General features: G+C 48.1%; 3 protein-coding genes across 7 annotated transcripts; 2 read left to right on the top strand and 1 right to left on the bottom strand.

The window, feature by feature from the left end:
• The first annotated feature begins 475 nt into the window (after positions 1-475).
• Positions 476-9,374, top strand: mdga2a (MAM domain containing glycosylphosphatidylinositol anchor 2a). 5 transcript variants are annotated; one of them, XM_061301859.1, is made up of 18 exons: positions 478-1,096; positions 3,104-3,243; positions 3,422-3,596; positions 3,664-3,863; positions 3,943-4,075; positions 4,163-4,435; positions 4,715-5,044; positions 5,124-5,435; positions 5,598-5,870; positions 6,104-6,252; positions 6,334-6,511; positions 6,602-6,622; positions 6,955-7,110; positions 7,733-7,876; positions 7,947-8,071; positions 8,454-8,553; positions 8,675-8,759; positions 9,003-9,374. In XM_061301859.1, exons 1-18 carry the CDS (start codon positions 1,024-1,026, stop codon positions 9,016-9,018), a joined length of 2,883 nt encoding a protein of 960 aa, XP_061157843.1. In that variant the 5' UTR covers positions 478-1,023; the 3' UTR covers positions 9,019-9,374. The 5 variants fall into 5 exon arrangements, with proteins under 5 accessions (XP_061157839.1, XP_061157843.1, XP_061157841.1 ...); XM_061301857.1 differs by lacking the exon at positions 478-1,096 and adding an exon at positions 1,202-1,523 and having other exon boundaries at positions 4,139-4,435; positions 6,065-6,252; XM_061301858.1 differs by lacking the exon at positions 478-1,096 and adding an exon at positions 1,206-1,523.
• A 5,073-nt stretch (positions 9,375-14,447) lies between these two features.
• On the top strand, positions 14,448-18,874 carry LOC133169591 (SUN domain-containing protein 3-like). Its single transcript, XM_061301931.1, has 9 exons — positions 14,448-14,676; positions 15,915-16,005; positions 16,358-16,542; positions 17,543-17,595; positions 17,671-17,800; positions 18,068-18,210; positions 18,272-18,445; positions 18,572-18,661; positions 18,758-18,874. Exons 2-9 carry the CDS (start codon positions 15,917-15,919, stop codon positions 18,872-18,874), a joined length of 981 nt encoding a protein of 326 aa, XP_061157915.1. The 5' UTR covers positions 14,448-14,676; positions 15,915-15,916.
• Positions 18,875-19,442: 568 nt separating this feature from the next.
• Positions 19,443-21,359, bottom strand: hikeshi (heat shock protein nuclear import factor hikeshi). Its single transcript, XM_061302107.1, has one exon. It carries the CDS (start codon positions 21,018-21,020, stop codon positions 20,427-20,429), a length of 594 nt encoding a protein of 197 aa, XP_061158091.1. The 5' UTR covers positions 21,021-21,359; the 3' UTR covers positions 19,443-20,426.
• Positions 21,360-25,243: the final 3,884 nt, after the last annotated feature.

A 25,243-nucleotide genomic window follows, 5' to 3' on the forward strand; every position in this document is an offset into this window, starting at 1 on the left:
AAACCTTAAGTAAGGGAAGACCAACGCCAGATTTGCGAGGATTAATTCAAACTACGGGCCTCCCGGGACGGACTACAACACGTTCGTTTCAAAAGGATTGGTACTCTAAAAAAGACTGGCTTTGTGGTTGTGCTGCCAAAAATCGACTTTATTGCTTTCCCTGTCATTGAGATCTTCGTCCAGAAAGACAGGAGAATGGACTTCATTTACAAGTAAAGGTAAGAATACTGCAGTGGTGTGTTTCAATGTACAGCGGTGTGTTTAAAATGTTATTAAATTTAATCAAGAATGGGATAACAACCATGTATGCATGTAAATCTGTGAGTCAGTGCCTTAGCGTCATACAGTACGTTTGTAAATCTGACGCTGAGTGAGTGCCTCACCTACCCTAACCCTCACCGCACGTCACTGGAGTCTTCCCGACCGTTTTACTGTGAAAAGCCAAGCAGGAAGTATGTTGGCGGCCCACTGCGTCCGACTTGGCTTCTCGCTGACGTCTCACCGGTGAAATCCAGCACCACCAGCAGCGAACGAGCGGACCGCCGCTCCATCTTCAGGCCCACTCTGCTCGCACCTCGGCGGCCAGGCGGAGCGCGAGGAGTCTCTGCAGGGTGGCTCGGCGTGAGTGACGTGGAGCTTCGCACCCACCGCAGGACTCGCTCGGACGCAAGAGCTTCCCTACGGCGCATGCACCCACGCGCGCGCACACACACAGACACACGCACGCACACACACACATTGTCAGTGCAAAGGAGAGCCGCCTAGCTGAGGCGCCCGAAGCGCTCCTCTTGCGTCTTCCCCCGGCCTCCTGCTTCGGGATGAGCTGGACCACCTGACCGCCCGGCCGACGGGGGGCCGCTGGCGGGACGCGTCGGCTCGGGATGTTTGCATGAGAGGCCGACTCTGGGCACGACTCTGCTCTGAGGAAGAGGAAGAAGAGGACGAGGAGAGGCAGGAGAAGGGGGACCGAGCGGCTGCAGGAGCCTGGACCCTCGAGTTCGTCCCGGGAGGGAGGATGTGAAGATGGGCCCGCTGGTGGCGCTCGTGTGCTTTTTGAGCGGCTTCGTGCACAGCATGCACGCGCAGGGCGTCTACGGTAAGCGCGCGCGTACGCACGTGACCTTGTGACGACTGACAGCGTGGGCCTGTGGAGCAACAGGTAGACCGGCTGCGCGCGTGCCCCTGTCCCCCCCCCCCCCTTCCTCTGGCGACGTCAGAGAGGGAAGCCTCAGGTCACGTGACAACGCGGTCGTTTTTCCTGCGGGTGGGTAAACACCTGTCAAGGTCACCTGGCACACACCGGAAGTGGAGTGACTCAGGATTGGGCATTTGAGCACTTCCGGTGTGGATTGCATCTAGTTTACATCACAGCAGGCCCGTGTGCGTGTGTGCGGATTAGGCGCGAACATCTGCGCCAACGTTGATGTTCAGCGATGACAAGCTCCAGAGGCGTAGCCAAGCCGGGGTGAGCCGGGGCGGCGCCCCGGTTAGGACTCCCTGCGCGCCAGTTGAAAAAAATCGAGGTTTTTTGATTCTTCATTTTCATGCCGTTTTTTTCTTTCGGTCTTGCGCGAATGTGCTTTCGCTATTCTATGTGCGCGATGTTATCCATTCACCGTTTGCCTCCCGGACCTGGATGTTGTTTTAGCGATCAGCGAACGGCGTGGTTCGATTCTTTTTCCTGTGGGCGCGCGCCCCTACTGGAGCTCGCTCGCAGATGGAGGCAACATGTCATCTTCATCATCGTCATCTTCAAACTGCTAGCTCGCTGCGAATACTTGCGCTCTTGAAAGAAACGCTCATATCGCCAACTGTTTCAAATCACCCCCATTGAAAGAAATTGAAATGCAATGAACACAACCCGGCCCACTTCTTTTTTATTAGAAATATTACAACAATTCAGGTCTATCAGCTGCCGATTTGGAATTTAATTAATTGGAATTTAGCACTTTTGAAAACCTTAAAAAAGTCCTCCTTTTTTGCAAAACTTTGCTTTTTTGTACACATTAACACAATAGAAGAATAGATAAAGTTAATGACATTTTAGCATCCAGCTGAAAATCAGATGATGTTTGCAGATTTTTTTCTGCTAGTGGCCGAATGTTGCGCAACTTGCAGGCCTCGTCTCGCGGCAGGGGTCTGGCGCTCTCGGAACTCAAATATTTCCTTGTAGGTGGGAACCCTCAATATTGGCTCTGACAGGAGTCTCAATGGTAGGGTAGTGCTTCACATTGCGACACTATCGCCCTGTGATTGACAGCTCATCTGCGCTGGTTGCTGCATGGAATCGTGTGAGTGAATCTTCCATTCATCATTCGGGCCTCTGGGGGCTTCATTCCGTATGCATGAGTGTGTGCGGCTGCCAGCCAATGGGGCGATGGCGGTTATTTTTGTGCGGCCCACTGACTGATTGGGGTGTCCTCGGCCTACAAAAAGAAAGATGAGAGAAAGCGAGGGGGGCGGTCGAGTAAGCGGGGTGGAGTCGGGCATCTTATGTAACGCCGTCACAGAGGAAGGAGAACGCATGACACACTTAAAAGCAGCAGACCTTGGATTAGAGCATGCGCGCACGCACAACACTGTTGCTAATATTCTGGAACAGCAAATGAATGTGTGCGGTACTGGGAAATGTCACGCGAGGTCAAGTGCGTGTGTGTGTGTCTGTGTCTGTGTGTGTGTGTGCGTGTGTGTGCGTGTGCGTGTGTGTGCGTGTGTGTGTGTGTGTCTCTGATGACATCAGCATTCAGCCGTCAGAGGAGACCAACAGAAAAATCCCAGGCTAAAAATAGCAGAGGCAAAGTAGGACATCCTTGCCCAGCCTCTCCCCTACCCTCGTTCTTTTTCTTTCACCTTCCTCCTCGTGCTCGTCTTCCTCGCGGCCCTCCATTCATTATTATCAGGTTTTGGCGCAATTTGGTGCCCAGCGCTTGAGATGGCATCCAACCTTTGTTGCTAAATGCTGTGTCACCCTTTTGTCATGATGGGGGCTCATGTCCCTGACGTCATTCTGATCGTTTTCAAGACATGAGCTTTGTGTTGCCGTAGCGACAGGCAACATTTCTAATTGTGCCTTAAAGAAGAAAAATGTGGGATGTGTGCACAGCGCCACCTACAGTTCGCATCGTGCACTCGGGACAAGCTTGCAACGTGGAGGAGGAGCGACTCAGCGAGCGAGTCTACACCATCAAAGAAGGAGAAACTCTGGAACTTTTCTGCCTGGTCACCGGACACCCGCGACCACAGGTCAGCATGCCTCACCTGGTGCCCGGATGGGGAATTGTTGTCCATTTGGGGGTAGGGGAGGCGGCCGAGAGTTGTCCTCGTGGACAAAACGTTCACATAAACGTAGCTGTTGATGACACATTTTGGAAAGGAGAAGGTTGCTCACTTGCTGCTCGCTCACTTGCCGTCTTCTGAACAGGTCCGCTGGACCAAAACTGCGGGCGGAACTTTGGAACGGCAAGGGGACGCCCGAACCCACGACGACACACTAAAGATAGAAAGAATCGACCGCAACCAGGGGGGTCGCTACTACTGCAAGGCTGACAACGGCATTGGGACCCCCGCCATCCGCTCCATACGGGTTGATGTATACTGTGAGCACGCATGCACGCATGAAAACTCCTCAAGCGGTCCCTGAAGGTCACACGTTCTGCTGTGCAGTTTTGGACCAGCCACTGGTCACGGTGCACCAAAGCGTGGGCGATGGGGCCAAGGAGCTCTTCTACTCTGAGAGGACGGTGTTCCTGCGCTGCGTGGCCACCTCCAACCCGCCTGTGCGCTACATCTGGAGGAGAGGTCGCCAAGACCTGTCGCAGGGAGCGGACGCCGGAGTGGATATTTATGAGCCGTTTTTCACACAGGTGAGCTTGCGCCGCCAGCATTCTTCCAGCGCGCCGACCGCCCAGCGCGCATCTCAAACAATGTGTGCGTGCGTTTCAGGGAGAGACGAAGATCCTGAAGCTGAAGAACCTCCGTCCTCAGGACTACGCCAACTACACGTGTATCGCCTCAGTCAGGAACGTGTGTGGTATCGCCGACAAGGTCGCGCATTTCAGGCTCAACAACAGAACGGGTACGCATGCCTACACTTGCACACACGCATGCCGGCAGCGCATCAGGAGGTGACAGCAGGCAGGTGGGTGTGTTTTGTGTGCGCCAGCCCCTCCCTCCGTCAAGCTGCTCCTGGACGACCCGCTGGTGGTGAACCCTGGTGAGACGGCGACGCTGGTGTGCGTGGCGTCTGGCGGCGACCCTCCTCCCGCCCTGAGGTGGCTTCGTCCCGGCAGGGAGCCGCTCCCCAAGAAGAGCCGGGCCCAGGGCGGCAAGCTCACCATCCCCGCTGTCACCGTCGACGACGGAGGCGTCTACAGCTGTCTGGCCGACAACCACGTGGGCAACACTGCCAGGAAGTCGGCCAACATCCTAGTCAGAGGTGAGGCCATTGTTGAACCACGGTCAGCTGGAAAGGTGGCGCTATACGGGCGCGGGTGATGCCTGCCACTGCACACACATGTACAAAGGCTCCCGTGTACGCAAACATGTGCTCTCGTGTGGCCAAGGCCGAAATGGCGTCGGAATCATTCCGGGCAAATGCGAGACTCGGCCACTTACCGTTTCTGACTCGGCACAGTTTCCATTTGCGACTCCACCCACTTCTCGCACTCCTTGTTTGATCCGACACGCTTCCTGTTTGTGCTTGCTTCTCCATCAGGTCTGCGTAAAGCGCGCTTCTGGATCACTCCGGACCCATACCATGACGATGACCACATTCAGATCGGGCGTGAGGTGAAGATCAGCTGCGAGGTGGAGGCCACGCCCTCCGAGGAGCTGCAATTCGGCTGGCTCAAGAACGGTCGGCCGCTGCGCAGCTCAGAGCGAATGGTCATCACGCACTCAGACGTGCAAATGTCGCCGGGTGTCACCAACCTGGACATCATCGACCTCAAGTTCACCGATTTTGGAACGTACACCTGCGTGGCCTCGCTCAGGGACGGGGGAAGTCCCGAGATTAGTATCGATGTCAACATCTCATCCACGACAGGTGAGGGAGGTGAGGGGGACCCGGCGCTCGACTCACTCAGCATAACTTGATGAACGGAACTTTGGGTGTACGGTTGCAGTTCCCCCAGAGTTGACGGTGCCCAGGGGACGCTCACGCATCATTACGCAGGAAGGCGACGCGGTGGAGCTGCAGTGTTTGGTGTCAGGCAAACCCAAACCTGTCATTCTGTGGTCTCGCGTGGAGGACGGTCCTGCGGCGCCTGAGGCGCCCCCGCCGGCCGAGGCAGCCGCCCAGACGGAGAGCCACGACGGCGTGCTGAGGCTGGCCAACGTGACGCGGGAGATGGGCGGGACCTACCGCTGCCAGACCAGCCAGTACAACGGCTTTAACGTCAAACCTCGACAGGCCCTCATACAGCTGGTGGTACAGTGTGGGTAGCGTGCACCGACACCTGTGCCCGGCCAAAATTGAAAATTTTGTTCACAAAGCCCCCCAGTCCCCTCCAGCCCTGGAGACGGGCCTCTAAAATGCCATATTGGTCGGGCCCTATGCGTAACGCCGCGCCACTTTTGACTCCCAGTTCCTTTTGCAGTCCCACCGGCGGTGGAGCCGGTGTTGTCGGAGGTGCGCCAGGCTCTGGGTCGGGCTTTCTCTCTGACGTGCCGACTGCTGCGTGCCCACCCGGCCCGGCCGCTGCGCTATGAGTGGAAGCTCGGCTCGCGACTCCTGACTGTGGGCCAGTTTGACGAGATGGGCGACGAGACGCGCTACCAGGTGCGAGCGCTCAACCGCGAAGGCTACGGAGAGTACACGTGCGACATCAGCAACGAGGCCGGAGCAGGCAGATGCACCTTCCTGGTCACGGGTTAGTCGCGGCGGCGCATGCCGATGCATGACGGGACATTTTCTGCTCTGATTTAGCTTGCTCATCGCTCCTTCCCCTTTGTCACGTTGGGACTTAACATGTACGAGAGCTGAGTCAGCCAATTGTCACGCTTCTTCTTTGGACTTGAATACTCTCCCTTTCTCACAACACCCACACACACGCTTGATGTCAAGCTCTCTCCACTTTGAGCGGCCGCGTTGTACCTCCGCCAGGGAAGGCGTACCCTCCCGAGTTCTACTATGACACGCCCGGTGCCCTGTGGCAGAACCGGCCCCGCACATATGGATTCACACTGCAGTGGACCCAAATGGAGCCCGCCGGTGTAGACCGCATCCTAGCCTACAGGCTGGGCATCCGCCAGGTGAGGCACAAAGGGACGCCGCTCCAAGTGCCGTGGTTGCGTGCTAAGCTGAGTGAACGCGCACACACATGCATGTGTTAGGTGGGGCAGGGCCGCTTGTGGGAGCAGCAGATCCCCATGGAGGTCAACATCCACAAGGGCCAGCTGCTGACCCACAACCTGACGGAGCTGGTCAAGCCCGAGTCCTACCTGGTCCGCCTGACGCCCATCACGCGTTACGGCGAGGGCGACCCTACCGAGCGCGTCATCGCCTACAGCGGTACTTCCCGGCGTGGCCGCCGCGCGCAGCCAAGCGCAGCCTGCACTGCACATGTGCACCCATCTAACTGGTGTCGCGTTCCCTCCGCAGCGCCCGTGAATCCACACCTCAGTGAGTACTCCTTTGTAGTCCGACGATCACCCTCCAACACACGTTGACCGTGACGTTTGCTATATTGAAAGTTCAAAGCAGAGATTGTCTACGTGTGGTGAATGGACTCCCCTAGTGGAACACCAAAAAACTGCTTATGTCAAACATGAACTTTACAATGGATTGGATTTTTAAAGTATGGTTCAGCCGTATTTAACTTCAATGGAGCAGAAGTTTGCAATCAGGAATTGAAAATGTGTTTTTAGTCCCATATCCAGCTAATGTTGAGAGCAGAGTATCAATTTGATATCACATACCGAGCATGCGCCCTGTGCCTGTGTGCGTGTCCGCAGGGGAGTTCCAGTGTGCTTTCGAGGACGAGGCCATGTGTCTCTTCTCTCAGGACAAAAGCGACGACTTCGACTGGACACGCCACAGCGCTGCCTCCCGCGACACCAAGTACACACCCAACACCGGACCCAGCGCCGACCGTCGTGGATCCAAACAAGGTCACTCACTCACACACACTCCCGCTTCAAATCCGCTGTCAGATTGACAAAATCTTGGGATGGTCAAAATGTGCCGAAAATTGATGCTTTGAATTGAAACGTTTGACCTTCTTTGTCTTACTCATGATTGACGTGTAGCAAAGTTCATGTTGACAATTTAAACTGGCTTTGGGCGCTGAATTTGGAAAGATCATGTTCAAAATGGATGTTTCAAAGCAAATGGCAGACGTTCTGAGTCTTTTTGAGGCTTTTGGGCGGCTCCACTCGCCATTGACATTTCTACCGGATTTCTAATTCTATTTCAGGGGCTGGATTTGCCAAATTTACAATTTCAGGAATCTCAAGAGGGTACGTGTTAGGCACAGGAAAGACAAATGTGCATGTGTGACTCTTTGTTGTGAAGGCAGACTACGTGCGTAATCATAACAATACAAGTACTCTCAAGTAATCGCTCCCAAACGTACACACACAGCGAGCTTCTCAGATCATTTCCCGTTTTGCCGCTTGCTCTTTAAATCACTTTTGCGGCGGACCTTTGGGGATTTCATCCGCTTCCTGTCTTGACGAACAATCCCATTTTTGTTGAGAAAAAAAGTTGAGCGGCTATGGTGGTGTCCTGCAGGGTACTACGTTTACATTGAGACGTCCCGACCCAGAACAGAGGGCGACAAGGCCCGCCTCCTGTCGCCCTCCTTCAACACGGGCTCCAAAAGTGGCGCCACCTACTGCCTGGCCTTCCACTACCACATGTACGGCAAGCACATCGGTGAGTGAGCGCGGTGTCACTCGGCGTGCCGTCGCCCCGAACTCGCCTCAACTTCCCCTGTTGAACATAGGCTCGCTGAGCGTCTCCCTGCGGCAGAAAGGGGTGTCGGAGACGCCGGTGTGGAGTCTGAAGGGTAACCAAGGCGACCGATGGCGCCGCGCGGCCATCGACATTCACCCCGATGCCGATTTCCAGGTATTCAATAATAGTCAAAGTTGAGTAGTAGTCATTCAATAATAGTAATCTGTTGTCACTTAAAAAGGTAATTGATCCAACTAAAGCGTTCATCATTTGATGTACAGGCACTCCAAAAAGTTTGGCCACATGCTAAAAAAACAAAAACGCATTCTTTGATATGTTCTGCTCTCGACGAGCCATCTTCAGTCTGAGGAGGAAGAGTAGAAGCAAAAAAGATGGCAAAATTCAAATCGTGTCAAATCGATGTGGCCGCGCTTTATGGACACCAGTAGAAGTTGCTTTTGATACACCACATTTGTGTGTTATTGATACGTTGAACCAAATCATCATTGATATCAGAACGTGGTTTCAATTCTTTTGAATGGTTGAATTATTTCAGGTGGTGCTGGAAGGGGTGCGCGGCTCGGGAATTGAGGGCGACATTGCCGTCGACGACATCACCATCCAGGAAGGCCCATGCCAAGACCCGCCATCCAACAGTAAGCGAGAGCGCCGCCTGCTGATTCCGTGGGGTTGAGCAGACCGACTTCACTGTGCTTTGTTTGAATTGTGAACCATGCCAATGAGATCCCGCTCTCCTGCTCTCTCCTCCTCTTTCAGACCTGATCTCGCTGGCCCTGCCCCGCCGTCCTGGCGACTGGCTCCCGCACGTCACCCTAAGCTTGATCCTACTTGGCCGACAGAGGTGACATCGCCACCACGTTTAGCCCCGCCTGCGCGCTGGCCCCCGCATTCTGAACATTGACGGCTCTTAGCTTAGCATTCTTTTCCAGTTATTACTGTGACCCCGCTGACCCCTTCGACCCAGAAACACACTAACACACGCACGCACACACACACACACACACACACACACACACGAGAACACACTCTTGAGAACATACGCACACACTAATTTTGGGGGTTGGGCGCATTTTTGTTGCTTCAGGGTGCATCCGCCATGACACTAAAGTGCCTTGAGACCAAGCGGGATTTTGCCGGCCTCACGGCAACCTGAGGACCGGGAACGGCGGAAAAGGGACAGTTGCAAAAACGAGACTTGGTTGACGCCTCGCTGTCGCTATAAAGTCCACGGTGTGGAATTTATTTTTCAAACAAGCACAACAAAGACAAAAGCTTGAAACTTTTTTCCCCCCTTATCAGCCCTGCCAGGGGCAAAGAAACATTGACTCGCTTTCTGGGCACGAAATTGCAAAGCGATGATGAGTGAGGACCGCTCGCTTTTGGCCACTTTTTCCTTCCTTCAGCATGTTTGACAAAGTGTTGGACTGGAGACAATAAAAGTGATTTTTGTCATGTTGAGGCAATGTCATCCCTTTGGGACGCCTTCCGAAAAGCCTTCACCAACAATGAATCTCAAATGGTGGGGCGCCACTTGCATGAGGGTGTTTCACCATTTAGCAACTCTAGGGAGAAGCAACAGCTCTCAACTTTGACTTCAATGTCGACATTTCTAGAATATTTTTTAGTGAACACTAATTGCTACCACACCAGAAAAAAAAACAGTTAGATGAAATGGAGGCTGCGTTTTGTTTTGCAGAATGAGGCGAGAAGCCCTGGCTGGCTCAGTTTGGGGTGGGCCAAAATGTTTGACTCTGCCCACACGGATTATAATTGCCATTTTCCTCAACTATTCTTTAAAGCAGGGGTCACCAACTCCGGTCCTCAAGGGCGCCAATCCAGCCTGTTTTAGGTGCAGCCCTACAACAACACACCTGATTCAAATGATCAGCTCATCAGCAAGCTCTATTAAGGCTGATAGCGATCCTGATTATTTGAATCAGGTGTGTTGTTGTAGGGCTGGACCTAAATTTAGACTTAGACTTTATTGTCATTTTGTAAACACTTGGTGCAAACAAAACGAAATTTCGTTGCATACGGCTCTCAACAATGAAATGATATTTCGGCTGAATAAAAAGTGACATTTCTATATACCGTTTTTTAGGGTACATTGTGACATCAAACGAGCAGGTGATCGAGCAAGCGTCTGATACGAGAGCATTGTGTTCGTATGGAGCGTGTTTGAAGTGAACAGCAGAGAAGAAAGCGCATCGGTAATGACGGCCTCCGTATGATATCCGGATAAAAAAAAAATAATTGTACCCATGTATAATGCGCACCCCAGATTTTAGGACAATAAATTAGTTAAATTTTGCGCATTATACATGGAAAAAAACGGTAAATATCTATATAAATATGAAATAAGGCGGCTCGGTGGCGCACTGGGTAGCACGTCCGCCTCACAATTAGGAGGGTGCGGGTTCGATTCCACCTCCGGCCCTCCCTGTGTGGAGTTTGCATGTTCTCCCCGGGCCCGCGTGGGTTTTCTCCGGGCACTCGGGTTTCCTCCCACAACCCAAAAACATGCTTGGTAGGCCGATTGAGCACTCCAAATTGTCCCTAAGTGTGAGTGCGAGTGCGTATGGTTGTTTGTCTCTGTGTGCCCTGCGATTGGCTGGCAACCGGTTCAGGGTGTCCCCCGCCTACTGCCCGACGACGGCTGGGATAGGCTCCAGCACGCCCGCGACCCCCGTGGGGACTAAGCGGTACAGAAAATGGATGGATGGATGGAATATGAAATAAGACAAGTATAAAGCGCAGCAGTGATAAAGTATGTACCCAGTGCAGGAAACAAAAAACTGTATTTACAAAGTGCGCAGAGGAATGCTAAGTTGACTGTTCAACAGTCTGACGACAGTAGGGAAAAAACTGTTGCGGATGCTGCGAAACCTCTTCCCAGAGGGTTGCAGGGAGAACATTCCTTGGTGGGGGTGTGATGGCTGGATTGGCGCCCTTGAAGACCGGAGTTGGTGACCGCTGCTTTAAGGTATTTCTTTGCCAGTTTTAATAATGCACCATCCTATGACGTCACGCTTACGTTTTAAACACTTTAAAACATCAAACATTTAGAACTTTTACCCCTCAGTCAGTTGGGATAAGCTAACTGAACGATTTAACGGAAGTGGTTGAAATGGCCATTTTGACGTTCATTCTGGGTGAACAGAGGGTTGTTGAGCCACTCGAGCCAGCTCGCTCAACGCGTTCAGGTGTCCTGAAAATGGGGGAGCCGACGTTGATTCTGAACATCTCGTTCTCCACATAGAAATGAGTGGGATGGGTGGAGTACCACATGTACCCAGCAGAAAGCGTATGGTTGAGGTTAGTTATAACCTAGTTACTAACCTAGACATGGGCAAACTACGGCCCGCGGGCCACATCCGGCCCACAGTGCCGTTTAATCCGGCCCGCCAAACCTGAATAAATTGTATTATAAAACTTTTTTTGGGTCATTTTCCCTGCAATTACTATGTTTCCCCAATAGATAGGGAAGCGCCCGCCCGCGCATTTACTCCTGGAAGCCATTTCAGAAAGCTCGGTGCACACTCGCAAGTGCGTGTACGTACTACAGGACTCCATCCATTAGAATATTGTGATAAAGTTCTTTATTTTCTGTAATCTAATTAAAAAACCAAAAATGTCATACATTCTGGATTCATTTGGAAGTCAAGGCGCCAGAGTCTGGAGAAAGGCTGGAGAGGAGCAAAATCCAAGTTACTTGAAATCTAGTGTGAAGTTCCCACAGTCAGCGATGGTTTGGGGAGCCATGTCAGCTGCTGGTGTTTCATCAAGTCCAGAGTAAATGCAGATTTTAGAGCACTGCATGCTTCCGTCTATTGAAAAGCTCTATGGGGATGATGATTTAATTTTCCATGATCTGGCACCTGCCCAGTGTCAGAACCACCAGTAAATGATGTACTGACCATGGCATTACTGTCCTCGATTGGCCTGCCAATTCCCCTGACCTGAACCCCATAGAGAATTTGTGGGGTATTGTGAAGAAGCTGAAAGTTACCAGATCCAACAATGCAAATGAGCATTGAAATATTGCAAGCCTTTTATTATTTTAATATTGCTGATTATGGCATACAGCTTAAGAAAACTCAAATATCCTATCTCAAACTATTGAAGCATCCTGGGCAGTGTTCCCTCTAAGCTGCGCAGCTGCGCAATTGCACACTGCTCGCGAAGTCTCTGCGCACAAGAAACTCCATGCTGCACACAAAATAAAATTCAGCATACACTAATTGCTCAGTATCTAATGTTAGACATAATTTAATCTAATTAAGTGGACCAATGACTTTCTTTCTGTGCCTTTCTATAGTGCAAATCAGTGATTGACCAGCCAATGTTATATGGTTCACTTACGCTACATAGCCAATCATAGCATTGACAGTGCCTGAAAATGTGTCCTGCCCATCCGTCCCGTCCAGGTTTGCTAGCTAACAACACTGCGGCGGAGTCAAGAGATGCAAATGCTAAGTTAGCTAACCCCTTATCATGGCAAAACGAACGAGCAGCGACGCATCCACTCGTCAAGTCAAAGTACTGTAAATAAGAGATGCCGCGGTTCTTTTAAGATGGAATGGTTGTCGGAGTGTGTGCAAATAAAAGAACAAATGGTGAAGCTGAGTGTGATTTTCGCTTTTTTGAGTGAGAATGGTCTACTATGCAAAACATGCAGTGAAGCCAAAGTGGCGGGCGAGTTTACGGAGGGAAAAATATGGACTGGATGGAAGTTTGGCTACCTCAAGCGTCACATTTAGCAGAAATTACATTTGAAAGCTGTTGGAAATGTACAAAGACTCCTGATGGGACAGGGGATCGGTACATTATTGTGGGAGAGCGCAAAAGACCGACAAAACAAATTCCGACCCTGAGTATGTTAAAGTTCTCGTTGACAATATCTTATTTTATTTATTTATTTATTTATTTATTTATTTATTTATTTATTTATTTATTTATTTATTTATTTATTTATTTATTTATTTATTTATTTATTTATTTATTTATTCATTTATTCATTTATTTATTTATTTATTTATTTATTTATTTATTTATTTATTTATTTATTTATTTATTTATTTATTTATTTATTTATTTATTCGTTCATTCATTTAGTATTTATTTAATCTGGTGTTGCACACAATGGTCCACAGTGTGCACAGGGAGCATGTGTGTTTGCACAGAAACTTGAAAAATTAGAGGGAACATTGATCCTGGGCATCCATAACACCTCAGCAATGCCACAGGCTGATTGCCTCCATGCCACGCTGCACTGATGCAGTAATCCGTGCAAAATGATTCCTAACCAAGTACTGAGTGCATTAATGGACATTTTCAAATGTTTGATTTTGTTTTGCTGTTATAAATCTTTTTTTTTACTTGGTCTGAGGAAATATTCTAATTTTTTTAGATAGGATATTTGAGTTTTCTTAAGCTGTAAGCCATAATCAGCAATATTAAAATAATAAAAGGCTAGCAATATTTCAGTTGTTTTGTAATGAATTCAGAATTTATGACATTTTTGTTTTTTTAATTACATTACAGAAAATAAAGAACTTTATCACAATATTCTAATTTTCTGATACAGTCCTGTAAGTAGTACGGAACCGGCGCACTCCGCGCTCTATTTCCATCGGTGCTGAATTTCGAGTGAGTGCTGTGACGTCAGCATTCTCGTAATTCGCGCGCTGAGCTTTCAAATAGTTTTACGCTAATGCCACCCACAAACCTTCCCCTGGAACCCTTCCATTCAAATGACTGGCCCGAGGAAAAGAAAGGTGGACACTGAGTGCCGAGTGTTTAAAAAAAGATTGGACAATTTGGCTCGACCTGCGTGTGTGAGCAGCCGTTCAGCCACATGAACGTCAATAAAGCCCGTCACAGATCTAGGTTAACGGACCGACACCTCGGCTCTATCCTAAGAATTACCACAACAAATTTTACTCCAGACCATGATGCACTTGCAAAAAAGGGAGACTGTGGTGTGCAAGGACAATACTATTGATTTCTTTATTACTTTATTTAGATGTATTCTTCAAGATGATGTATTTGGTCAGAATGTTTGCCGTTGGATGTGATTTCGCCTCATTAGATAAACATATTTCATAAATCTGACCTGCAGGCGCTGAAGTGATGGAAACTATTATTCATAATAACAGTGTCGTATATAATGAGAATCGCTGATAGTAATTTTTGGGGGTTAGTATTTAGATTTCAGTCAGTCAACAGCTGATAATTTTCCACGGTAAATAATGTTCAAATAAAAATTAGAGCCGCGAAGGAAATACTTGGAATTTGGAAAGATATATTTTTAAATGCACTGATTTTTTTTTTTCAAACCAAAAATATTCCTTCCTTTGCAAAAGCCAAAAGTAATTTTGTCTTCCTTTTCGAAGTTTACACCAGCCTACTGCTCCTCGCCTGCACGTGCACTCTCTTGCGCGCCTTGACCCAAAGTGCGACGTCACGTTTCACAGGGCCGTCAGCTGGCGGTGACGCGCCATGACGTCAACGACGCACGGTAGGTGAGGTGGCGACTGCTGAGGCGGCGGCGGCGGCCTTTGTAGCGCGCACGCGCTACGACGAAGAGCTTCTCCCAGGTGACCGGTACAAAATGGCAGCCCCTCCCGATTAGACGCCCAAGGCAGTAAATTGGCAAAGCTCACGAGTCACGTTACGCACGCCACGGGAATCTAACAACACATCAATCGACTCACATGACACCGAGAAGAAGACGGTGGGAATAAACAAGTGCAAATGTGAGTAGAAAGTTCAAACTCGGTTACCGAAAAAGGCAACTGGAAAGGTTTGATTTACTGGCTGCGGGAAGGGGCGGGTCTATGGCTGACGTCACGCCTTTGGTTTGTAATCAACTCAATACATCAATTGACCAATTTGTGGCAAAGTAGTTGAGGATTTGCTCCAAATGTCTGACCAGTGCGCTCACCTCGGTTGTCCATGTGCACTTGCAGCCAACTTAAACGTTGATATTCTTCAATATGTCTTGAAACCTCTTCATGCTCCCGGGCCATCTCATTCTGCAGCTTGTAGCATGGCGGTATGCAAGTAAAATTTCAAAGCTTGAGACAAGCATTATCAGGCCTTGTCAATGCAAGTTAGAATCATTTTCCTGCATGTGACAAATATTCCGAAAGTTGACAATTGAAAAGTGGTAAATATACGTCATATGGTGCCCACTGTCGAGATTTGCGCCACAACCTTTTCTACTTAGTTGGAAACTTCCGTAACTTTCAAAACAAAATAGATATTGGCTCCACGCATTCACATTCCAATTGGGTTTGATCAACATGACATTATTTTATTCATATTCACGTCGACGAAACATGATTTGAATGTGCACAATCGACGTCCTTGCTTTGTCTAGCCAACAGATTTTTTTTTTTTCACTGAAGAAAAACAACAAAATACCGTTTTTTTTCCATGTATAATGCGCAAAATTTAAGTAATTTATTGTCCTAAAATCTGGGGTGCGCATTATACATGGGTACAATTATTTTATTTATTTTTATTTTCTTTAATCCGGATATGATACGGAGGCCGCCATTACAGATGCGCTTTCTTCTCTGCTGTTCACTTCAAACACGCGCCATACGAACACAATGCTCTCGTATCAGACGCTTGCTCGATCACCTGCTCGTTTGCTGTCACAATGTACCCTACACAAATCCGAAACATTTCTTCGCTATCGAGTTTGCTAGCGCATGCGCAGTGATACTGACCGGCAGAATAACATCCGGTTGTTCCCAAAAATGATCCTTTTTGTGAAATAATTTTGCGTTTACGGACTTAAGTGGGAGTCAAAATTTGGGTGCGTATTATACATGGGTACAGGCTTTTTTCCAGCATCGACATGCCATTTTTAGGGTGCGTATTATACATGGGGGCGCATTATACATGGAAAAAAATGGTAAGCATCAATAGTGGTCGCTGCCTCCTCCTCCTTCTCAAATCTAACCCCCCCCATTGTGTCCGGCAGCCATGATAAGAAAAAGTTCTCGCCTGGAGTTATCGGGCTATTACAACAGCGACGGTCAGCCCGTCATCTCGTACAAGGAGACGCCATACAGGTAAGCAGGTGTGTTCATGATGGCGCACTTACACACACGCAGAACGCGGCGAGTTGAGTGCTCAGTGAGCACTTGTTGCTACATAAACGGATGTGGCAATGTGGAGCCAAGGTGTCAAGACAAGCGCGAGAAGTCGTTTGATGCCCTTTCTGCCTGATGCAACTGTCTGCATTTACCCGGGCCACATCAAACATTTGAAATTCCAAAGTAAAGAATTGCATGAATCATTTTTGGAGAGTCTGGCCAGTGCCTCACCTGCATTAGGTTGTGCCGCCACATCCAATATGGCAGAAGTTGGTGTGCATCTGATATCCACGCCGCTGCTTGCTCGCGCCCCCTCCCCCCTTTACAGGAAGCTGTGGACACGGAGCCGCGCTCAGCAGCGCCCCCACAGGGTCGCCACGGACAACGCCAAGGAAGCCACCCCGCTGCCTGACTCTCCTGTTGAAGACGTCAGACCGGCACGCAGAGGAAAAGGACTGCTACGCTTGGCACGGAATTACCTCATCCCCATCTTCATCCCTGCACTCTGGATCTGTGAGTATGCACAGTAGTTTCTGAGAGAAACTTGTGGTTCTAAGTCCAAGTCTTGGCTCGGGTCAAGGTTCTCGTCAACTAAGAGGGCCATCTAGTTGCGTTGTATCTGGCCCAGAGAACTTTTTAGTCATGAGACAGAGACGTGTGTCTTGTCAGAAAGTTCTAGTGGGTGGTGGGAGTAATTCAGGGGAAGGTTGGCGTTTTAGTCCCCAGCGACATTCGTAGCCCAGGGAGAAAGTTCCGGCCGTGAGAGATCATCATCCAAGTGGTGGTTTGAGTCTCGTCTCGTAGTCTGCTGCTAATGTTCCAGTCATGATACGCTTGTCACTCCAAGGTAAGGTGGAGGCTTGAGTCAGGAGAGAAGATTCAAGTAGTCTGAAAAGAAGCACCTTGTCACGGGGGAAGCACGGCTCATGTCATGAGAAAGGGCTTTAGTCCAGACCTAAACTAATGACGAGGTAAAAGGTCTTGTCCAGAGAACGTTGCAGTCCAAGCAAAATATTCTCGTTCAGCATAAAGGTGATAGCCCAAACCCAAGGTTCTCACAAGATACAGTTCCCGTCAAAACAGACGGCCGTAGTCCCGAGAAATAGTTTCTGTCAAGGGAGCAGGAGGGAGAGTTATGTTACCAGGAGAAAACTGGGCTCCTGGCAAATATCTACTGTAGTCCAATGTGAACCACGTAGTCCAGGGCAAAACTTGTGGTCCAGAGATGTGAGGTTGATAGACCTGCAAGAAGGTCCAAGTTAGTAGAGGTGCCAGTCCCCGCTCTGGTTTGTACAAAGTTCTCGCCTTAAGAGAAGGTTCTTGTCCAAAGAGAAGTTTGGAGTCCTGAAAGAAGCCTATTCCCAAGTGCACTTTCTACTCCCAACGGAAGTTTCAATGTTCTGGTAGACGGTAGTGGCCCCTGAGAGCAAGTTCCAGTCCCAATTGTATGATGGAAAGGTTCTGGTCCGACCATTCAAGATGGTCTCACGCATCTTTCACTTCCTGTTTCCAGTGTGCGAGCCCTTGGTCCGTCAGATGGCGGGCGGCCCCGCTCCCTCCAACGCGGTATGAGAGCTTTCTTCCACGCTAAGCTCTCTCATCAGCAACCTCTCTAACGACGCTGTGGTGTCGTCCTCCCAGATGGCCGGACGTGGCAACGAGCTCTTGGAGGAGGTTTACACAGCGTACAACGAGCTCAAAGAGCTTCTGCACATACGCAAAGAGGACCCGTCGTGGACCTCCATTCCCAACTACGCACTCCAGTCGGCGGGTGAGTGTGCACATATCTCTGTGCAACCCCCTAGCATCATCATGATCTCAAGGAGCATCTCGCCATCTGAACGCATGAAGGCGCCCGCCTACAAATGAAGCTCTGGGAAAAATGTACCAAATATGACAGTCGTGTCAGTGACGGGTAACAATTCAACACTATAAACACGGGTGGCAAACGGGTGGCAACCATGACGCATTCCAAGGGGCACCGAGCTGCTTACGGCAATGGGTGAAGCCAGCAAGGCGTCTTTTGCTTTGTTGTCAGGTGCCCGGGTGCTGTGCAGCGCCTCGTCGCTGCCGTACATGGCGAAAGCGTTCCGCGTGCCCTTCCTGGGCCTGGTGCGCGTGCCCTTCCTGGGCTGGAGGGGAAATGTCCCCTATGTCTCCCGGGCACGAGTGGTCATTGAGGTAAGGTGCCGCGGCAAACTGCAAACGGTGCGGCCTTGACACAGTGCTGTTTGTCTCTTAGGGCAAGTCGGAGCTGAATCCGGGCGACTGCTGGGCCTTCGCCGGCCAGCAAGGCAACCTCACGGTGGCCCTCTCGCACTCGGTGCTGGTCACTAGCGTCACCCTCGGACACATCACCAGAAGCATCTCGCCCACCGGCGACATCCCGCACGCGCCCAAGGAATTCTTAGTCTATGTGAGTAGCGCGCTACGTCCATTTGCCTGCTCACCAACTCCTCGCCGCTCACTTTGGGGTCGCGGACAGTCGACCGATCGCCAGTCCGTGTTGAAGCGCGCGGGCTGATGGCAATTGTCCCTGTAGGGTTTGGTGTCTTTGGAGTCGGCGGCCGTGGAACTGGGAAGGTTCAAGTATGAGCGGATTGGGCCCGTGTTCCAAAATTTCCAAATATCGGTAAGTAACGCCACCAATATAGCATGCAAAAAATAGGCTAAAGTTTAAAAAGCTTGTGAGAAGGTGCGTTTGCAATGTGTGGCTGTGCTGGTGCAGCAGCCCAAAGGCGCCGGTGTGAGCACGCACGTGACGCTGAGCGTGCACAGCAACTGGGGCGACCCCACCTACACGTGCCTCTACAGCTTCAGGGTGCACGGAGCTCTGGCGTCCTGAGGCGGGTGGGCGCGTCCCACCGTCGACACGCAACACACAGCTGCGGACGGACCGCGGCGCCAAATGGGGGAGCGCTCGCTGCAAGCGGACATGACCTCGGCCCTGGTGTGGGCGGCCTTTCAGCCATTCCCAGGTTTGGTTCAGCTCACCAGCAAGGCTGCACTTTCCATACAGCATGTACAATACTGTGTATTTCTACTTTACTAGTTCTCTTGCATACATGATTCAATGTGTTTTCCAATCTCAAGTCACAAACTGCGATTGCTCGTTTGCTCATCATGAGTCGTAATCATATTTGATGGAAAATGAAGACGGTTCGTGACTTTAAGTGGCGTGATTCTTTTCTAATTGTGCACCGGTCGATGGCATCGGTGGCTAAGCATAGCAAGTTATGGTTGCCTAGCATGGTCGCTTGCGGCCAAAACTTCTCCGGGCCCTTTCCTTGCCCAAAAAAAAAAAAAAAAAAGACGGCCTGTCCACTTTCAGGCCTTGGATTCTAAACATTGTTTAGCATTTCTACAGAACCCAACAACGGCAAAAAAGACAAAGCACATTTCACTCACTGCAGTCTTTGTGAGTTGCAGAATCGATTGCAAGACTTTTATTTCCCCCCAATAAACACCTTTTCTCCTTTTACGCTTTCATGTGAAGAAGCATTTCCGGTTGCATTTATATCTATGGGGCGGGGGTTCTGTTCTCTTCTCACTCCTGTTGGGTAAGACCTTGTATATGTTAAGGGGCAATCACAACTTAAAAATCTTTAACATAAGAACAACCGTACTAAATATCTGTATAACTATTACTGGGGTCAAACTATGGAACAGTCCTTAAGTACTTTGGTTAAGCCCAAAAAAAGGGAAAAAAATGTTGTTTAGCGGGTATAAGGCCTAAAAATGCCAAATGGCTACATAAAAGCAAAAATGAAACCGAAAAACAAGTTTGTAAGCGTCTACTTGTTGATTTATATGTTGAATCATTTTAATGGATAAAGTGAGAAAGGGGTAGGAATCTAAAATGCTATGCTTCCTCCTTTTCAAGCATTCTTTGTTATTGATTTTTTTCAGTTTGTTGGTTTATTGTTTGTTGTACGGCCTTACATATGGCACATTAAAGTGTTATTTGTTTTATTTAAGTTATTTTTATGTTTTAAATATGTTCAAAATAAAGGCATCAATCAATAAGTGGGTTCAGACTGCCGCCAGGGAATTTAAAAAAAATTGCCAAGAAGTACTTGACACAAATGTACAAGGGAAAGACATCAAAAGATTGCGATTTACTGAAACCAAGCAAGATTTGCCAAGAAACAAAGCAATTGCAAATGAGCCTCTTGCACTGTGCTCGGCTCCCCCAACATACAGTATTTAAACTTTCAAAACTCAGACTTTTCTCACATGGATTGAATGCAAGCTTAATTAAGATAGCTTATTCTTTTGACACGATACTAAGTTGACGCATTTGTAGTTAAAAAAATCAACATAAACAGGATATGTCGCTCGTGATTCCTTCAAGTTGTCCTTCGGGGGAAACGAACGAAAGCAAACAGTCCGTGAGTTCAGTTCTTCCAAAAATTGGGGTTCTGGTTCATGCGCCTCTGGAAGTTGTCGTACCATTTAAGGATGCAGCTGGACGGCACGAAGGTCTCGCTGAGGTTGGGCGTCATCTGCGCCTGCGTCACGGCGAACGACGACGCGAAGTTGTACAAACTATCCAGCATCTTCTGCGTGAAGTGCCGCAGCGCGTCCGCGGTGGACACCGCCACCCCGCACACCGGCGTCTGCTGCGCCAGCTGCTCCAGCGGCTCCACCGACACGCCGACCTGCGCCACGGAGGGAGCGGCTGAGGACATTCCGCCAAAGGGGTGTACCCCGCCCCGGCCCTCCGTCAGGCCCGAGATCTTGAAGATGGCGCTGGGCTTATCGTTGGCGATAAAGCCGAGCAGCTGCCATACCGGCTCGCCGCTTCCTGCGTCCGGGAAGGAGAAGTATACCGCGCCGCCCATGCACGCCGGGAACGGCTCGGTGCCCAGCATGAACACCACCACGTGGTTTACGCTCTTGTAGTCTGGCAGGTTGAAGACGAATTTGTCCGGGGCCACCTGGACAGCGTCGGTCTGCACCAGTCGGCCGGCCACCAAGCAGCCGAACATGGCTAGCCGCTCGTCCTTTTCCCCGCCTTGGCTTAGTTTAGCTTTGGCTGCTAGCGAAAGCTGCCATTTGAGCACTCTGTGTAGCCTTAGCTGCCAACATTAGCTAGCACGCGTTACCCGATGTAACTTTAGCCGCTAACGTTAGGCCCCGCTGGCGTCCCCAATGGTGTGGCTTTATTAACAGCTAGCTGCGGTCGGTGTCTGGCACAGTCCATTCGTGGAGTCTCACTGACCAACTGCCAGGCCAGCTCACTTGACTGCTATGCAACCAATAGACGACAGTAGAAAGTTCGAGAAGCTTCTCAGGTCGCGTCGCATCTGCTCGGCTATCGATTACAATCCCTGAGCTCGGAGTTACTTAAGAATATTAATATTAATATTAGAATATTATTGTTATTTGTAAACAAAAACAAATTCTTATTTTACCCCAAATGGCCCCATGGAAAATGCTTCACTTTTTACATTCATTTTATAGCTTCTCTTGCTTATGTTGTTAAATTCGGCATAATGGAACCCAAATAAAAGTGTATTACCGTGTTTTCCCATGCATAATGCGCAAAATTTAACTAATTTATTGTCCTAAAATCTGGGGTGCGCATTATGCATGGTTACAACAATTTTTGAATAAAATCTCCCTCGAAATAAAACTTGAAATCACACCTTTCTTGTTTGTTGTCAATCGCGCATCGCATTCAGCCATCCTGCCCAACACACTTAGTCAGTAAAATTCATAATTGACGACACATCGTTTGATGTGATGGTGCAATCCTTGATGGTGTGTTATTGTCAAATATTGTTTGTTTTTTAATCTCCATCGCAGACCGGATATCATACGAAGGCCGCCATGACAGTATGCGCAGAACGGATGCGCAAGACACGTCAGCTATATAAAGAGCGAGAGTTCAGTTCTCTACCTATTAGTTTCAATTCACAGTTTAATTAGCAGTTTGAATCAGCAAATGACAAAATGCGTATTACAGGTAATATTTTATTTCACAACACTTTGCCTTGTTCCTTTCTTCTCTGCTGTTCACTTCAAACACGCTCTATACGAACACAATGCTCTCGTATCAGACGCTTGCTCGATCACTTGCTCGTTTGCTGTCACAATGTACCCTACACAAATCCGAAACATTTCTTCGCTATCGAGTTTGCTAGCGCATGCGCAGTGATACTGACCGGCAGAATAACATCCGGTTGTTCCCAAAGATGATCTTTTTTCTGAAATAATTTTACATTTACGGACTTAAGTGGGAGTCAAAATTTGGGTGCGTATTATACATGGGTACAGGCTTTTTTCCAGCGAATGCGCAGTGATACTGACCGGCAGAATAACATCCGGTTGTTCCCAAAGATGATCTTTTTTCTGAAATAATTTTACGTTTACGGATTTAAGTCAAAATTTGGGTGCGTGTTATACATGGGTACAGGCTTTTTTCTAGTATCAACATGCCATTTTTAGGGTGCGTATTATGCACGGGGGCACATTATGCATGGAAAAACACGGTATCTACTGTTTCTAAAAACTGAAATCAATGATATTCGGTTGTGACCAAAAAGCAAGAATAAACGGTGACATTGTTTACAAAAGATCTGTCAAATTCATGTGATTCCTTCTTTCCAAACACTTTGCAAATTATCTTGGGACTAATATTTGTTTTTAAGTCAACTGAAATTGCATTTTTCCAATTTGTGGTTGTAGTTATTTTTCAGTATGACTATGATGCGTGTATATTTTAAAAAAATGTTACAAAATTATTACAAATGAATACAAGTTCGTTGATTCAATTCACAGTTTAATTAGCAGTTTCAATTAGCAAATAACAAAATGCGTATTACAGGTAATATTTTATTTCACAACACTTTGCCTTGTTCCTTTCTTCTCTGCTGTTCACTTCAAACACGCTCCATACGAACACAATGCTCTCGTATCAGATGCTTCCTCGATCACCTGCTCGTTTGCTGTCACAATGTACCCTACACCAGTGGTCCCCAACCTTTTTTGCGCCACGGACCGGTTACATTTCAGAAATATTTTCGCGGACCGGCATTTATATAAATAAATAATAAATTTATATAAATAAATAATACATTTATAATAAATATATAAATACGTTGAAATAAAATGATACGACTGACATAAAAACAAGTACAAATGACAAAAATAAAACTCACCATTACGTTGAATTAGTGGGAGGACTAAGTTTGTTTCTCAGAAACGAGCCGGTCCCATCTAGACGTAATCGGAGACAATGACACCCAGAGAGATTAAGGTTTGTCTTTTATTGCAGGATGCTTGGTCTCCTTGTGTTGAAGCAGTTTTGAATGCTTCTTTGCCTGGTTAGTTAGCCTGTCACCACATATTAGTAGGGGTGTAACGATTCATCGATACACATCGATTAATCGATATAATGCTCTACGATTTATTGGCATCGATGCTAAACGTAAACATCGATTTATATCGCCGTGTTTGACCTCGGACATTAGACGCTACTTTATTTTGAAATCCAGTTCATTGTTGCTTGCTTCCTCTTTCCGGGAGCAGTGCGCGGCTGTGTTGTGAGCAGAGCAGGCACGCGAAAGGGGAGTCGACAACTAGTACGCGGCTCCTGGGCTGGTGCTATGGCTAGTGTCCAAAAAGCAGAGGAAATTTGCTCCCCTTTAGGCTTCAAGTCGTTCGTTTGGAAGTAGGGGTGTAACGATTCATCGATACACATCGATTAATCGATATAATGCTCTACGATTTATTGGCATCGATGCTAAACGTAAACATCGATTTATATTGCCGTGTTTGACCTCGGACATTAGACGCGACTTTATTTTGAAATCCAGTTCATTGTTGCTTGCTTCCTCGTTCCGGGAGCAGTGCGCGGCGTTGTTGTGTTGTGAGCAGAGCACGCACGTGAAAGGGGAGTCGAGAACTAGTACGCGGCTCCTGGGCTGGTGCTATGGCTAGTGTCCAAAAAGACGAGGAAATTTGCTCCCCTTTAGGCTTCAAGTCGTTCGTTTGGAAGCACTTTGGATTCCAAAGAAAAGATGGCTCAACGAACAAGACACGTGCAGTTTGTAAATCCTGCCATGCGGTGATCAAATATTCAGGGAGCACAAATCTCGCCGCACATTTAAAGAAAAAACCCGACATCAAAGTTCAGTGTTAAAATAAACACTTTGTATACTACAATACTCTTGTCATTTCCTAAATAAAGAGTTTGCAGTACCCTGTTGATTTTGCGTATGAATTGCTATAAATCAGGATATTGTTCTATATTTTTTATTTAAAAAAAAAAAAAAAATCGATCGTAGAGCACTACATCGTGATATATCGTGAATGAATCGCAGCAGGCTTTAAGATATCGGCAAATATCGTATCGTAGTTCTTTGTATCGATATGATATCGTATCGTGACAAACCCCGCGATTTACACCCCTATTTGGAAGCACTTTGGATTCCAAAGAAAAAATGGCCAAACGGATAAGACACGTCCAGTTTGTAAATCCTGCCATGCGGTGATCAAATATTCAGGGACCACAAATCTCGCCGCACAAAGTTCAGTGTTAAAATAAGCACTCTGTATACTACAATACTCTTGGAATTTCCTAAATAAAGAGTTTGCAGTACCTTGTTGATTTTGCGTATGAATTGTTATAAATCAGGATATTGTTCTATATTTTTTATTTAAAAAAAAAAGAAATCGATCGTAGAGCACTATATATTGTGAATGAATCGCAGCAGGCTTTAAGATATCGGCAAATATCGTATCGTAGTTCTTTGTATCGATATGATATCGTATCGTGATACCGGTCCGCGGCCCGGTGGTTGGGGACCACTGCCCTACACAAATCCGAAACATTTCTTCGCTATCGAGTTTACTAGCGCATGCGCAGTGATACTGACCGGCAGAATAACATTCCGTTGTTCCCAAAGATGATCTTTTTTCTGAAATAATTTTACGTTTACGGACTTAAGTAAGAGTCAAAATTTGGGTGCATATTATACATGGGTACAGGCTTTTTTCCAGTATCAACATGCCATTTTTAGGGTGCATATTATTATTATTATTATGCATATTCGGTTGTGACCAAAAAGCAAGAATAAACGGTGACATTGTTTACAAAAGATGTGTCAAATTCATGTGATTCCTTCTTTCCAAACACTTTGAAAATTATTTTGGGATTATTTGTTTTTAAATCAACTGAAAAGTGTTTCCCTGCATAATAGAATTA

Source organism: Syngnathus typhle, linkage group LG16 (genome assembly GCF_033458585.1).
Source record: "Syngnathus typhle isolate RoL2023-S1 ecotype Sweden linkage group LG16, RoL_Styp_1.0, whole genome shotgun sequence".
NCBI classification, from domain to species: domain Eukaryota; kingdom Metazoa; phylum Chordata; class Actinopteri; order Syngnathiformes; family Syngnathidae; genus Syngnathus; species Syngnathus typhle.